The sequence below is a fragment of the Malurus melanocephalus genome, unplaced genomic scaffold (genome assembly GCF_030028575.1).
Source record: "Malurus melanocephalus ecotype Western Australia unplaced genomic scaffold, MMel_1.1 scaffold_8, whole genome shotgun sequence".
In the NCBI taxonomy this organism is placed as follows: domain Eukaryota; kingdom Metazoa; phylum Chordata; class Aves; order Passeriformes; family Maluridae; genus Malurus; species Malurus melanocephalus.
The window spans coordinates 2,172,235-2,189,123 of NW_026623240.1; the positions used below are offsets into that span (position 1 = coordinate 2,172,235).

The 16,889-nt window shown below is 37.3% G+C and overlaps 1 protein-coding gene across 1 annotated transcript in view; it reads right to left on the minus strand.

Annotated features, from left to right (window-relative positions):
• Positions 1–204: 204 nt before the first annotated feature.
• EPHX4 (epoxide hydrolase 4) overlaps positions 205–16,889 on the minus strand; it is a 17,496-nt gene continuing 811 nt past the window's right edge. Inside the window, exons 2-7 of the mRNA XM_057374013.1 lie at positions 14,275–14,360; positions 10,626–10,783; positions 8,484–8,612; positions 6,320–6,423; positions 5,297–5,445; positions 205–1,122 (exon numbers count right to left, since the gene is read on the minus strand). Coding sequence (XP_057229996.1) covers positions 894–1,122; positions 5,297–5,445; positions 6,320–6,423; positions 8,484–8,612; positions 10,626–10,783; positions 14,275–14,360 — 855 coding nt within the window. The 3' untranslated portion in view covers positions 205–893. The remainder of the gene's footprint in view (positions 1,123–5,296; positions 5,446–6,319; positions 6,424–8,483; positions 8,613–10,625; positions 10,784–14,274; positions 14,361–16,889) is intronic.

Sequence of the window (16,889 nt, forward strand, 5' to 3'; positions counted from 1 at the left end):
TTCCTCCTATAAACACAGSAACTTGGCAGCAATTCTTGGACAGTAGTTAGAGACATAGGAAGGATAACGCCAACATAGAGTCATTATTTTCAAGAAACTACATCAATGAGTGTCCAGGCTGAATACTTGAGCTATTCAAACCCAGGTCTTAGCTTCAACAAGAAATATCTCCATAGGAAGTCCGATAAAGTAAAGGGAGTCGTGTAAGTTGCATTTTATTAGACAGAGGTGGATTTGATACATGTTATATCTTAATTTTCCATTGTTCCTGTTCAGACATGTGGAGTGTACAGATTTCCCATTTTTTAGTCAAGAAAGAAAAACACATTGCACAAAGCAGCTGCATTCAACAATACAACAAGATACGGATCATTATTCACTTGAAGACTAGAAATGTACTCAGAAAATTTTCAGTCGTTCAGTATGCTAAAATATAGATAAAAAGAGTTAATTACTGTTTAATGGTAAAATACATTAAAAAAATTCAGGCAAATCTAGAATGAAAACTTGTGACTTTCTTCAGTATGGCACCACTCTATTGTTTCATTATAAATTTGTAAAAGGCACCACACATTAAAACTGTAAAGCAAGGGAGAAAACAAAACCAAGCAACTTTCCATGATTTTCTTTCTGTACAAATACATATGTATTTTAAGGCAGGTGTTTTTATGTGCAAAATACAAGTATACAAGTAAAACCAATGTTGGTACCATATATTCTCATACTCACTTCTTTTAGCTGTAAGATTAGTGTCCAAATGTACAGTACAATGAAAACACTTTTCTCTAACAGAGCTCAAAATAGAAGGCAGGCTGGAAATATGGCCCTGATAACAATTAGGTTTTAAATCCAAAGAGCTTTTATTTAGACCCCTTAAAACATGTACAAACATGTCATTTTCTTTTTGTCTCTTCCTTAAGAAAGGTCCATATCAACTTGTTCACTATGTCAGGTTGATCCTGCTGGAGCCAATGACTGGCTTCTGACAAAATAGTTAATCTGAAATGATTTTTAACATAAATCCTTGTAATTTCTGCCATCTCAACTTCCATAAACGCATCTCTTTCTCCCCATAACAGCAGGGTTGGCATGATGACTTCATGGTGCTGCAGAGGTAGGCAGCTTTAAAAATAAAACACACTTAGTTAGGCCCTATTTTAATAAAAAATCACCAAGACATGTTTTAGTCAACACAGCTTTTGAAATTAATGCAGTGAATCTCATTGTAAACATTYTAGATTCCATGATATCTTCTACAATACCAAGAAAACATTGCAACTCCAAGTTCTTAAATTATTTTTAAGGATGGTGAAATTGTTAGGAGGTACTTCTACTGTAACAGGTCTCTAATCAGCAGTTGATTGCATCAGAGGTCTCATTTTTGGAACAGAAATGATTCTTCAGCTTGGAGCACAGCTCAGGAGCTCCATGACCTCTGTAAAAGAGAATGTGGAACAACATGGCCAGAATTTTATAGGTCAGTTGTTTTCCCTTGGTTGGTGAATGCTATGACAAGTTTCTGGACCTGCATTATTTACTGCACACCAGCCAAACTGCTTTACCAAAAAATATATGTCGAGAAAATTCCAGACCTACTCAAAATTAAATATAATGTAGTACAGCTAAAAAGAAAAATATTTGTAGCAAAAGGTATTCTATAGAACACTGATGTCTGAAATTCTGAACTGAATTCAGTTATATTCACTTCTCTATGAAATTCATGCTAACATTTAAAGTGCATCACAGTTTCTCCCTTTACAAAGTGCTACAGTATGATTTTGAAGGCCTTGGACTTACATACCTAAATCTTTATGCACTGAAAGAAAACTGTTCCTTTTCATCAAGTAAAAATCTCATTAAAATTGCAATATCTCAACCCAGAGTTTTGGCAGACTAGAAAATGCTTAAATACATTATAAGACATTTGAAGAATACTTTGAAGAAAAGCCCTTAGAAAGTAAAATTATAATAAACATTCTACTATCAAAATGACCTACTTAAACTTTCAGTAAAAAATTATGATTTTTTCTTAATACAATTATTTAAAATTGAATATTTTATAAATATTGCCTCATAGGATAGACATTTTGAAAGATACAAGTAGCTGGAATGAAAGACTATTTCAGCATTAACCCATTAGAATTTATTCAAGAACATTTCAAAGATCTTAAAACATTTATTTAAGCTTGAATTGCTTTCTTTTAGTCGTGTACAGTAAYAGACTAGCTGTGATGATTCAAAACAGATTCCATCTGATCAGGTACAAATCTTTGTTATATTAATGCAAAAATAGGATTATTTTAAGCCAGTAATGTAAAAAAAGGTTTTCCAAATAAACTTTAATGACATATGTAAGTAGTAGTTTTAAACCTAGGAGCTAGTTAAGATTGTGCTCTGTAAAAAGAGCAAGACAAAGCACAACCTGTCTTAGTTTAAGATAAAAAAATTGAGACTTTGAAGACATTCTTCCTCTCTACTTACATGTGAAGTCAAGAAATGTTAATAAAAGATCACTTTAGATAATAATTTCATTCTGATAGATGAATTACAAAAAAATCTTAAAATGGTCTTTATTACCAGTAGATTTAAATCTCATTTTGTAAACAACCTGACCTCAYCCACTCAACCATAGTTTATTCATAAAAATTGATAATCTGATGATCTGATTCAGTGCATTTAGATTAATCTCTTTACCTTTTAATCCAGTGTCCCGGATCTTTTCATTATTAATGTTTTTTTTCACTGCTGTAGTGTTTACTGTTTTGTGCCTTGCAAGATTTGTAGCCTCACTTAGGTAAACTGWGTCAGGATTTTTACAGGTGGTGCTCAGATAAACAAGATGTCACTTTTCATKGCTATGAACTACACTATATTTCTGTGTAGTCTGAAATCCGGGAAATCATATCATGCTTGAAGTTTCTAGAAATTGCCTTTAATAATGATTAATGCACAGATTTCACATTTAGAAAGGGAAGTTCCATTCACAAAATATTAAAGTCTTTGAAAAATTGACTMAGACCTTCATAGAATATTGTTACACAGCTTCTCTGTAAACAGTGAAGTACTTCTTAACTGTTATAAGAGAACTAATCCCATTTCTAAAAAAATGGCATATCAGAAGTAATTAAAGTTCCAGCTTCTTATCTGTCTTAACCAAGCATGATGGAAAAACTTTATGGATTTATTCTCAAAGTTTGTATTTAAAGTATAGTGAAGGGGATGACYACTGTGCTATTTATAAAAAGATGTGTTGGTGATGGATGGAAGTAGGTTATTTCAATCATCTCTTTGGAAATAACATTCCAGAAAAATTAGGTTCTGAAGAATGAAACTCCAAGTGGATAGAAATGAGTTGAAAACCTTTAACACGTAGGTCACCAGTATCAGCCCACTGGGAGCTATGGTGAATACAAGTCATTAGCGTCCAAGTGCTGCTTGATGACTTAGATGAGAGAAAGGGAAAATTCCAATCCAGTTTTCRTATTTAATGATTCCCATCCCATGAGGTGTTCCCATCAGAACTGGTGGCAAGAACTGAATAACTGTTTTATCTTTCCAGTCCAAAGCCTGCTGCRTTGTGGCTGATAGCATCTAAATAAGATTCTCTGAATTCAGTATACRTGTACCTTCATTAGAAGAATAAAGCACACTTCATAAATGTACACACAAAACACAYAGAGGAATTAACAGCTGTGAAGATACTTTCTGACTTGTAACTGATACTATGCTTTCTTTTTGAATCTGAAAAGGCCTGAAACAATAGTTTAAGCAGTCACAGCTCTTCCATTTGTCTCATGTGACTCCCAGAACAAGTCAGTTATCACAGGCATGTCAGTGCTGCTGTCAGAGGAGCATCTGGTTAATGTGCACACGCAGTGATGCGAGGCGCTGTGGCCAATGGAACGAGCAGGGCTCGGGGCGCTCACGCCTCTGCAGCTCCTCATTAGCTCTGGCCCGAGGGCTCCTGCAGAGCAGCTGCAGGGCCGGGGAGCCGCTGGGCAGCCACCAAGCCCCGTCGCCCTTGGACATCCCAGCTGATGGCATCGACTGCTCTCTGTATAGCTTTARAGAAGTGTACTGTTCCCAGCACAGCCATCTCATTTATTCCCCGTTGTCAGCCACGCTTGGTGTTAGCTTTCTACTTTCTCGTTCCAGTTCTGTCTCTTAGCCTGCACAGCACAGCACCCTCAGATCCCTCTTTTCCTCACAGTGTTTTCCCTGCTGATTGCTCTCCTGACAATGACAGCATGGACAGAGAGAAAGAGCAATAAAGGTGGCAGTCAATTTGGACAAGGCAAAATGAAAAGTTAATCTACTTCAAACATCTACTGCCTGAGTTTGGGGAAAGAAGGGAATTGTCATTTTAAAGRATATTGGGAAGTTGGTCTTGTGTTAGAGAGGCATGTAGGACATTTATCATTGCTGAAGACTGGAGACAGTAAAGGAAAAAAGGTTCAGTGCGACTCTTCTTGATACAGTCCTTCAAGTTAGTGCTATAAGTTGAATATATGCAGTTAAGACCTTCTGACCCTGTTTTTGGTAGATAAAAAGGGGGTGTCAATCTCTAAGGCCAAGCCAACCCCTTTCAGGAAAGTTAAAATTATTAGAAGACTGTTTGAGAAAATAAAATAAATACTAATCTTGCAAAATTATTTTCTATTATGATGCTTTCTGTTTTAATCCGTGAAGTGAGCCTTGTAAGATCAGTAAAGGTACAAAAAAATCCTGAAACCAAACCAAATAAGGTTTGTTTTAGGCTTAGTAATAAGAAACCCTCTCCCACCTTTCTAAAAAACATAAGTAACCTAAAAACAATAAAATTGTGTCAGATATGGTTTTGTAAAGTTAAAAGTGAGGGTAATGTACTTGGATGCCCTATCATCTAGTCATATAATATAATAATAAGCTCTCAATAGRTATTATAATAACTTAGTATGAATTGTAAAGCAAACAATTATTTGATGCTAATTTAAAAAGTATTATTTAGAGTTGGGGTTTTGGAATTGCCATGGGGACTGTGAATGAGGAAGGGTCTTTGCTTTATTAGATTTTGAAACAAAGATTTTCCTTGTGTGTACTCTGTTTGTTTTGCTGTTTCGTGCAGACAGCTSACAGAACACATCTGGCCTCTCTCACCGCTTTACCAGGCCTGTGCCCGACCTGCTGAGGCTTCAGGGACACCTGAAAAACCTGTGGTTTTCCCCCTCAGTTTCAGCGGCAGGATAGGAGCTGCAGGAACACTTTTGGGCTYCAGGGGACTCTCTAGGATATTTTCCTTTGGGAATATTATACTGACCTGAAAATAGTTCTGTAATGGTTAATGGGTCCTGTTAAAGCTCCAGGTTGTGAAAAGACATAAAGATAAGCTTCAATATCCTCTGCAGTTAGTCTGCAGCCTTTCCTTCCAATTCCAGTGGCCTGGCTGGTAAATAAACTTTTCAGAACCTACAAAAGCAAGAATAAAAAGCTGTTATGTAAGATGGTTAGAAAATGTGATTTCTCTCCTTCAACAGGACACATCTTCCTAAAATCTATTTATTCATGTTTACAAATCTATTTATAGTGTAAAGCAAAGGGTAAACAACTCCTTTGTAACTTATTTCAGAATAATCCAGTACAGACAAATACCACTATTACCAAGTTACTGCATCCTAACCTGCTACCTGTGACAGGAGGGCAAGTGCAGGCACATAATTTTTTGGGGGATGGACCCTAGCAGGTGACAGGGCAGGAGGGAAGATGATTCACRGCCTCCCCAGCTGGCTTTGCCATGTGTGTTTGCAGCCCTGGGAGCTCTGCATGGGGCTGTTGGTGTGTAGGAGGGTGTATCCTGTCACTTTCTATCTGCTTATACTTATTTTTAAGGTTATCCAAGGTGTTGGCCTTGGCAGAATTAATCACCTGGCTGAATGTGATGCCCAAACTCCCACCTCCTACCCTGTAGCAGGCTCTGAGAGATAAGAGGATGTCCCACTGAACACAGGAGCTGAAGATAAGTCAGCGTGAATTCCCCAGGCACCAACTATGTCCCACTGGTATGGGCATGAGTAAAACCAGCTGACTCCCTAAGTGGAGTAATACACTGCAGTGCTGGAGGTTAAAAGTATGTCCCTCAACACCTCCCAGAAATGCAGAAGTGAGAGTTAATCTCAGAATCTGTATGAACTTGGATCCTACTTTATATAAAGCTTAAAAAGAAAAATCAGAAAGCTCCATATTTTTTCCAGCAATTACAACTACATCAGAAAGGATCAATGCAGGTGGCAATTTTTTCATTACTCACAGTTACGTATATAAACAAGAGCATCATTTTGCTCACCTTGAAATCATTTAGTGTAAACATGAATTCAGGAAACCATGGCATTTGGAAAAAGAAGTAGTAACCAGATTTAATCAATTGTGATGGATGTCGTAGAATGTATTCTGAAACAAAAATGCCCATGAATTAAAAATGAAAACTGATGGCTCAAACAAAATTACTATTAATATTACTATTTTTTAAACTTAAAGGAATGTTTTAAAAATATTACATTAAAGCATGCTGTGTGACAAAAGATGACTATTGTTTCAGGGGTAAATATATGATGTGGCCATTGAAAGATACTTCTTTTATAAATGTTAGTAGAAATAGCCAGCAAAACAAAAGTTTGCCAAAGGTTACGTGAGGACAGCGACACTGGAGAGTTTAATTGCATGGTAGGTTTTCACTTAGAGATCTATCTGTCTAGCTAGTCCAAAGCATTTTTTTTTTCTGGATATGGAATAAAAGGCATAAAGAAAGTATTTAGGTTTTTCTCTCATCAATGATGTGATGCACAGAAGTCTGTTGATGATGATCCACTGACATTCTAAAGACTGCATCACTCCTGTTCACAAAAGTATAGAATTTTTCTAACAGTGTCTTCTTGGCAATTTCAAAGAACTGTAATCAAGGTTACACAGAGTCACCTTTAAAAGATTTTTACAGTAATTATAAAAGACATTGGAGCATATATAGCAAAAGTAAATGATAAATATAAGAAATTTGCATTGTCTTTCTTTTTTAATGGTAAATCTTTCTCCAGTGAGTTTCAAGAGTCAACATTGACATTCAAATACCTAACTTCCTCAAAGCAAGCACACAATGTGTGCAGGTTCTAGGAAGTCTAGAACTTATCCCTTCCGAGTGCAAATTCAGGAATGTAAAACTGCATTCCCAACGCAGGACATATCTCTGAAATATTAATTCTGACAGTGAATTCTGACAGTAAAAATGGGTTTTAAACCAACATAAATTGAAGTGTTAGCTATCTTCTAAACTTTCATATCTTATACATTCTTAAATTGCATTACCCGTTATATTTTTTCTTGATGGACCATCATTAGCACTGCTCACTTTACTTTTCTGTACTCTTTATAAAACTGTGTATTTTTCAATCCACAGTAGAATATATTAGAACAAGGGAGAATTTATCAAGCTACAGAACAGATTTTGTATTTCAACAAACGTACAAGTACTATAATAAAATGCAATTGTCTTCTCTGCAGAAGCAGCCTGGCTCCTGCTCTCAGTGAAAATACTGCAAAAAGCTCTCGTTTGTGTGTGTGGTGAACAGACCTCTCCAAGGGTAAGTATGGATTAACTACATGGCAAAATGTTCTTTAGTATCTTAGAAAGGTGCCCAAGACTACTGTGAGAACAATAAATGTGGATGATTCTGATTCCACAGTGGTGCAAGGTCAGATTTACCTTCAATTGAAATTGAAATTAAAGCTGCACTGAATATTCTTAGCTATTTCTGGGGAAATGGGGTGACTTTTTAAATGGAGATACGGTAAGGCCAGGAATGGAAAAAAAATAAAATTAGTGAGATAGTACTTTCATTTTCATTACTAAAGGTTGATATAATTCCTATTAAATGTTTTGTAATTTTGGGTAGTAAACTCAAGTCTATCACACAACAAATTGTGGTAATGTACCTAAGTCCTTGTTTCAGTGCAGTATTAGTGTATTCCTGAGCATCTGCTTAGGTCGCCAGGAAAGACTGTCTTCCAATGAATATTACACCAGATCATTGATTGTAACTTGTCACCTAAATCAGGCTTTAATTCTAATGTCTTAATCACATTTTTACAAAGGTTGGCTTATGCAGACCTAATGATGCAGTGTGGCCTTAACCAAAGAGTAACACAATTCCTCTTCAGGAATTTTATCCTGATAAAGTGGAAAAAAAYAGACTCATGTATGAAAATTATGTTTCTGAACCCTCAGGGATTAAAACAAAATCTGTAACTTTTGTTGCAAGTTCTCCCACTTCCTACAATAAATTTATTTCCAGAAGTCAAATGAATACTTGATATCTTACTACTTCATAAAATACAGTCCAGATTGTGAGAGTACCAGCAACTCCTCTACTGAACATCTAGAGGGGCAAGCTGTTGTTCTCAAAGCAAACACAATCATAATTAAAATGCAGATACTTTGTATTAACTACAAAACTCACCTGTAAATACAGAAGGATGAGGGAAATTAACCACAATCAGCTTGGTCACCATTTCAGGGTAACATATGGCCACTAACCAAGCGATCATTCCTCCCCAGTCATGGCCAATCAACACACACTTGTTGTATCCTACCATATAAACACAGACACATGCTTTTATTTCAAAGGAATTAGTGTCCGTAGAAATTATCACATACAATAACATCATTATTGGGCTAAATACGTGGTTCAGCACATTTATTAATGTAACTTTAATACTGCACTGCTTCCATTACTAATGGTCAAAAAAATAGGGCACTGTTATAGTTTAAAATTTAGAAATACTTAAAATAATTTAAATGGACTTCATTAAACTTTAACTATATTAGCTCCATATCAGCCTAAAGTCACTCAGTATCCAGATGGTCACCCTTGTTCACATCTTGGCCAGGGTCAGATTGACAGTTCAAACTTCAGTCATTATAATGCACGTACATTTGCCATGCTTAGAGAGTTTGGAGTGCAGACAAAAAGACTGAGCAATCTCCTGAGCACCTCCAGAACAAATTTAATCCTGATGAGTTTTGCTGAATATGAGAGGTTATCTAAGCACTCAGTGCCGTCGTGATGTGAAAAGTGGGCATTATACTTACACATGCCATATATAGAGCATGCATATACCCTCCCTTTTATATACTTAGGAGACCTGTAGCTTTTCTCATAAGCTGTTTTGTTGGCAATTTTAAAATTCTGGACATTCACATACCAATTCTTTCATCAATAAAAACAGTATTTTAGCAGTAATAGAAGGGGCATGGGCAGGATGGTGACCAAGTGTTTTGAAATATTAACCACTCCTTTAACCACTACTGGAAAACATGTCGGGTACCATCACCCTCCTCACCGAGGATTGGAATGTTGAGCACACAGATTACAAATAAAACATATAAAAGCCAAAATGTTCAGAATTCTGACATAAATTTGGACACAGTTGTCAAAGAGCCTTATAGACCCTCTTGGACAGAAATATTTTGGGGCACTTTTGATATAATCAAATCCTTCAAAAGAATTTAACTTGGGACTAGGACAAAGAAAGATAACAAGCCTCTGAAGTGCTTTTTTGAAAAAAAATTAAATCCCTCTGAAATTGAATTATGCTGAGAGCACTTCTCAACCATAACCATGGCATTACCATGGAGATTAACACAACCAGCAAAGGCTAGAAAATGTCAACACAGTGTGGGGACTGCCCGCCCAATCTTTTGAGAATACTCAAACATCACAAGCAAAGCAAATCGTAAATTCATATCTCAGAATTTGAATCACTGCTTTATTATTTCTTCATATGAAATGCATTAAGTTGTTTTACTACTGCTAGAGTATCCAAGGAATTAAAGGGATTCAGAGAGTGACAGTTGAATCCCTTGCACTGCTCTTAGTATGGAAGGGAAATACCCTTGACCAGGGGTCACAATTTATCACTCAAACAGGGACACTTGAACTGGAGGGGCCAATTTTGCACTTCAGCTCTTGACCATTACAATGTGTATTTGCCACAGGCAGCAACCTATCCCTCGTTCTCCCTTCTGCTCTCACTGTTGTGTAAAACAGAGTGATTCAGCTCTTGAGAACTGACTGTTGTGCAGGAGTAGTATTTTCAGAGGGCTTTTTTTTTTTTTTTAATACAGCAGATGTACTCTCATCATCTCTGTAAAGCCCACAATATTTATTATGTCTTGTTTGTGCAAGAAGAATGTCATCTGATATAAATTCTTTGGTCTGCAAGTGCTTTAAGACTCTAACTCAGAATATTATCCACTAATTGCAAGTGATTAGGGGGAAAGACTTCTTAAGGAAAAAGAGCATAGGTTTGTACTGCTGGATTTCAAAGTGCATAGGAAAGAATTTTTTTAAAACTCATGACGGAAAAATCATCTTTACGTATTGCTTATACTGACTTATACATTGTAATCAGAAAACAACCCTTTTCCATTTATAGCATTTATAAGTCCATAAAATATTAGTATCCTTGGATTTATATCTTTCCACCTGTGTAATACATATATATTTTTAAAAAGGACTGCAGTTAAAAAAAAGATAAATATGTTCTTTTCCCTAGAAATAAATTTATGAATCAAGTAGGTTTTTCTTCTACTAACGCACCTAGAGATTCCAAAATATCCTTTATGTCTGCTATGAGGCAATCTAACTTGTAATTTTCTTTGTGAGGAGGAGCATCTGTTTCTCCATAACCTCTCAAATCCAGGGCCACCACTCGATATTCACTTTTAAATTCCCGCAATTGATGGCGCCAAGAATACCTAACAAAGGGGAAAAAAAGCTGGAGTTACAAGGTCAAGCAGTATGATACCAAAAATGCACTCAATGTTTCTTCACCCAAATAATGGAGTGTAAACTAGCATGGCTTTGTTTGCAATGAGATTCTTTTTCCTTTCTGTGCTGTGCTGATGGCCATTTGTGGCTGCAGTAGTTTTGTGCTCTCTTCTTGAATTCCCCAGTAACAAAGTGCAGCTGCCAGAAGTGGGGCGTGGCTGGAGCCAGGGTTTTTCAACAATTCCTGGAGTCTGGCATAGTCCCTTTGCTGCAAAGGAAGCAGGCATAAACCACAGCACAGGGAGGACTGTTCTGTTTTATCCTTGGAGCTGTAGTAGCATCAGAATAGTAAGGTCTGAAAAGCTTTCTCTTCTCCCTGGCTTACTCACAGCCATGTTTTGATGGAGCAGGGCAATATGCCCTATGGCATGGTTCATTTATTTTTTCTATTCAGAAAATGAATGTCAGACAATTCATACACTAAATAAACCAAAGAAAGAAATTCATTTAATAACAAATGATCTTGGTGAAGTTTATAGGCTTTATCCTGTGCACACTTTCATCTGTGTCTCTGGACCGGAACTGTTCAGAACAAGCTCTCTCGATGTGTTGGTACTAAACAAAGCATTTCATCCTCATGTTTCTATGGAAAAGAGAATTACACACATCAAAAGACATACAGAATCAAAGAACTTGGGCAAAGGCCTGGGCTCTTCCTCATTCTGTAACAGTATGTAGTGACTAAATGTGTGTAATGAAGCAAAAATAAAAAAGGAAATGATGGGTTTTATCCTATAAGAACTACCTGCCCTTTGGCTGTTCTTGAAACAAAATAAATTTCAGAATAGCCAGTACCAAGATAGACAAGGCCTTATCTTACACTGTAATACAGAGGTATATGAAAAACGTGATCCTTCTGAACATCTGTAACAGTGACTGCATCCCTCTGTGCTAGGATCTAGCTTTTAGTTCTGCTTATTTCAATAATCTCAGATAAAGGATATATAACATTTGGATCATCAGTGGTCATAAGAGTGATGCAGAGAATTCTACCTTAATCCAAACAGTGTCTATATCAGATCATGGGCTCTTCCACTTTAGCTTTGCCTCCTGCCTATTAGGGACTTTGGACTTAAGCAGTGTTAGAGGAACACTCAGGGATACGAATCTGTATTCACATAAACAAAACAGTCAGAACATTTTCATTTCAGAGCCATATAACGCTAAGGCAAGGTTTAGCTGAGATCCCGGGAATGATTTTTTTAAAGGCATTATATAACGACTTGGAAGCTGAATTTGCCATGGTAACTGTTGCAGCTCTTCTACACACTTCAGTAAGAAGAAAGAACCAGGCCCATAAATAAATAAATCAACTATTTTTGTTTTCAGAAAATGACTACAAGCTATTCTCATCCTCTGTTTTTACAACAGTCCATCAGTCTCTAAATATCTGACCTACCAAATGGGCAGGTTTTATATTTAAAGAAATGCTTTTACCCCATGTAATATTGGGCAAATGCTTTGCAAGCAGAATTTGGAAACGTTGTGAATGCTTCCATGCTGATAAGGTTGAATCTATTCTGAGATTTTCTGATCACATTCTTTCTAAAAGACAAATTGTATAAATGTAGCAGCTCACACACAACTCTTGTAAGTACTGAGCAGCCTCAACATACTATGTCCGATTTAAAATATTTTTAATTGACTTACCACAATGTTGGTATTGATTTTCAAGTTCTTATGCATCTAAACCACTTACTGTCTCTGTTGTGTTATATTCTTTAGTGATCTTTAATCTTCAGACATTCTCTATCACTCTTAGTGGTCAGTATTGCCTGGTTATATTTGTCCTATTTATAACCTTGAGGCATTTGAAGACAGAGGATTTGTTACAATTAAGAACTGTAATTGTGGATCATATTCTTTTTATTCTCCTAGACAAACAATACAAATTTGATGCTGCTTTATATCTCTCTTAAATTGTGGTTATTTTATTTTGTGCTCTCAGAACAGTTTCTATTCCTGCATGAAAAAGTCTTCACTGATTGAATGAACAACCCAACACGAGTATTGGTGGTTTTACAGACTATTAGCATATAGTATTATACTGGTAGACTGTTTTACAGACTATTAGCATATCGTATTCTTTTTAAAAATAGTGATATAAACTATGCTATTGGTGGTCCCAGTGACCTACATAGTAGGGTTTTTATTCATCCCTTTTGAATGATCAGACAATACATTAGCTGTCACTTACAGCATGACTCACTATTCTAAACTGTAAGAATGATTTTATACTTTTAAAAAATAATATACCTGATCTCAGTATAATATATATATATAAAATGCTAGTTTTTCCATTACTATTCCCCCCCTGTAGGGGAAAATCAGCTGTAATCTCATTGCCTTACTGTGTTAGAATGTGCTTTATGCAAGACATGCATAATGTTTGAATAGAATATGCACTGCCCCATCTAACTGTCCTTTCAATCAAAGTTCACAGCTTTAATAATTTTAGATAGCAATTTATTATTAGAACAATGCACTTCTTTGAAAATTTAACTTAACATAAATGAGAGCCTATCTCATTGCCCTCAAGGGCATTAGTATCCATAGGAAATTGCTAAGGGAAGAGAACTGACCTCTCTTCTACCTGGGTCGGTTTTGCATGGTATGACCTGAGCACAGATTGAAAGATCATGGTTCCAACAGTGGCCTCTAGCCCCACAGTTGAGTTTGGAAAGGGAAAGGACCATTTACCTTGCTGAATTACTGGCATTAGTATTTCCCTTATTCCCTTACTGTTTTTTCTGTGCAAGTTCTTAAGACACGCTTCACTAGTTAAACCTGACAATGACAGCCTGAGCAATTTGGTTAAATCATTGGACACATGACTGCTTTTCATTGTTATAAACAAACATTTAGGATTGGGTTTGATTCATCATTCATCTTGTGATGAACTAATAATAGAACCTTTTTCCCTGCGTAGCATTCTGAAATTAGGCTGCACAATAGCCTATAGAACTCATAGTTCTTCCCCTCCCCCAGTTAAAAATTAATGTATAGAATTTTTAACAAATGGAGCAATCCATATTGCACTTAACATGTAATGGACCCTCATTTTAACATCCTCTGCTATAATTCATAAGTTTAGCCATATAGTACAAGTACTATACAAACAGAAAATTTGTTTAAAATTAGTTCATACACAAAGTTTGAAGGAAAAGGTACATACCTGGGAAAAAATGGATTGACAGTACAAAACAGATGGTTGGTTTGTGTTAGTCTATAGGAATTTTTTTGCGGATGCTGCAGTTAGAAAAATGTTTCAACAGTTCTTTGCCTACTAAAACTTCATGCCATTAGTACTCATAAATACATAGCAGGGATCACACTGGGGATATTTAAGCAGAGATGTTCACCCTGGGGTGTCTTACACAGCCTCTTTTATAATAGAAAATCGTGAAGGGAGTTTTACCAGAATTCTGGAAAGCCATGAAGCAGCAGCATGAGTGGTTTGCCCCTTTCTCCAGCAGCCACATAGTGGAATCGTAACCCTGAATCCTAAAACAAGAGAAAAAGAAGTGTGTTTTTATTGCTTCATAGAACTGCTATTTTGGGATTTGAGAATGATGATGATTTCAGACTATATTCTTAGAAACAATATATTGCACCTTAAAAAAAATAGTCAGTTTTGAAGCTGAAGCCTTCTGTACTTCTGAAATCAGGTATCTGCTCGACCCTGGCAATGCTGAGTATCCCACACCCTGGACACCACAGCTTCTTTCAGGAAGGAGCATCTCTAGTACCTGCCGGGCTGTGTGACTGTGCCACTCCAGCCCAGAGCACACTAAGGCTCCTGACAGAGCACTGCCTGGCACAGCCACTGGGAAATGCAGATTATTGTCAAAGCAAGCACATTGCTTGCACAGACACCAGTCATGTGCTTTACAGAAAGACTTTAAAACGCAGTATTCTTCAAGTGCACTTTCAATCTTTCAGTTAGCTTGTGAGATTATACAACTGTTTAAAACCATCACATTGCATTATGGCATGATAAAGGACCGCATGGATTCTTACAAACCAAAGCAATCAAAATTAGGTAACTAGGAAGCAAGTGGTTTTTGCTAGTTTTTGCTGTTCAAGGTTTCAAACTCATTTCAGAAAAATAAGCCTTAATGTTATAATCTTCTCTCTGCCTTGTCAATACTCACTGTTTCTGATGCATCTTTTAAGAAAATGGGTCTTAGGTGAATTGCAAGCAGGCAAGTTACTTGTTGTAGAAGCTAAACACTGAAATGCTATTGAAGTGAATGGATGTACACAAGCTTACACTGACTCAAGGTCAAATCCAGTAGGATCTAAATAAACCGCGGCTATGGCCTAGAGGTTTTACTGAATTCTGACACAGAAGTGGATACAGAAGTTGGGAGTTAGCTCACAAAATACTGTTTAGAAGTCATGTGAAAGAAACTGCGGGAAGAAGGGTTGTACAGCTCCTGAACAAATGTCAAAGCCTACATTATCTCTGCTATTTCAAAAAAGAAAGAAAAATCCCATGCCTTTGTTGCACATCAAGAGCTGATAGCAGGGCAAGGATCACAAATGCATACAAAAAAGATTTTCTTGCCAAAGATGCTCCAAATGCTCGGAGAGATCTTGGCACTCAGAAGTCACTAACTGGCTGTGAAACCACTAACTTATATTCTGAATCTTGAAAGCCCTCTGAAGAGGGAACTATTTGGATTTTTTATACTTGCTCTGGATATAATAGGGACTTTTGCTCAGTTTTGCCCCTAATTACACTGGTATTTCACCTCTGGGATGCCAAAGAACTTGAAGTCTCTAGAGGTAAAAGTAAATTCCTAGTAAATTTTGGGGCCAGTACATCATCTCTATCATTCTCCAGATCATTCTGATTTTGATCCTTTTATATTTAAAAAAGTAGAATTTTCTCATTCTCTTCACATTTAATGAGTAGTGGATAAGCCCTCCTCCATGCTTCTTCTTTCAGCCAATGTCGTCTTGGGATTTACCCTTCATGTTTTTATTTTAGTCTATTTATTGCTTTCAAAGACCTTGCCTTTACTCATGAAAATTCAATAACCACTTGTACAGCAGCAGTTTAAATGTCATATGGCCCAAACCAAGCCCATCCTTGATTTTCTCAGTTGCTGCTTTATGTTCTCTTTTTACACCCCCCAGAATAGACACAGGACGTTGCCACCTTTTCCAACACTGACTGTTTGTTTTATTGAAAACTGAATGGATTTGTAGGATATGTGTGTTTGGAAAATAATCCATTAGCCTGCTGTTATCCAACAGCAAGAGTTTCTTATTTTCTGAAATGAGTGATCGACTGTCATATTGACAGCAGTTCGATTTGCCCCCAAATGCTCTTCTATTGCTGCCATACCCCTCTCACTTCCCCAGCAGCTTGTTCATTTGCTGCKTTGTGCTATAGGAAAAATAGAACATGTCATATGAGTGAAAAAGCCCACACATGCCTGCTAATGATGTTAGCGAAAGAAAACAAGCAGATCATGATAAACTGAGGCTCAATAATTTATATTAGTACTGTCTGGCATGAAACCATCTGCACAGAACCCTAGGAACAGAGATCTTTGTGCTTCTTTTATTAAAAATAGCACTTGACAAAACTTGCTGTGCATTCTCTGCTCACCTATAACTGCCAAAGAAACCTAGCTAATAAGACTTCACTTAGAGCGTTTGGTAAAGGAGCAAATCACAGGTAGAGATACCTGAGACAAGAACAGAAATTGACTGGTGGCTTAAACTGTTCAGCACTTATACGTTTTCCCTGTAACACTGATGCACGAAGCGAGCTCCCGGGTGCAACTGGGCAAACCGTAAATGCCAGAGAGGGCAGAGGTAGCGCAGGGAGCGGCGGATTGCGGGAGACCAAGGGCCGACGAACGCGCACCCCGACCGGCCGGGCACCGCGTCCTCCCCGCCTGAGGCTCCGCAGCCGGGCCGGGCACGGCACCGATCCCCGGGGCAGTGCAGGCAGGCGCTGGATGCGGACAGCTGTGCGAGCACGCACGGCAGGGCAGGCGGCTGTCAGCGCACCCC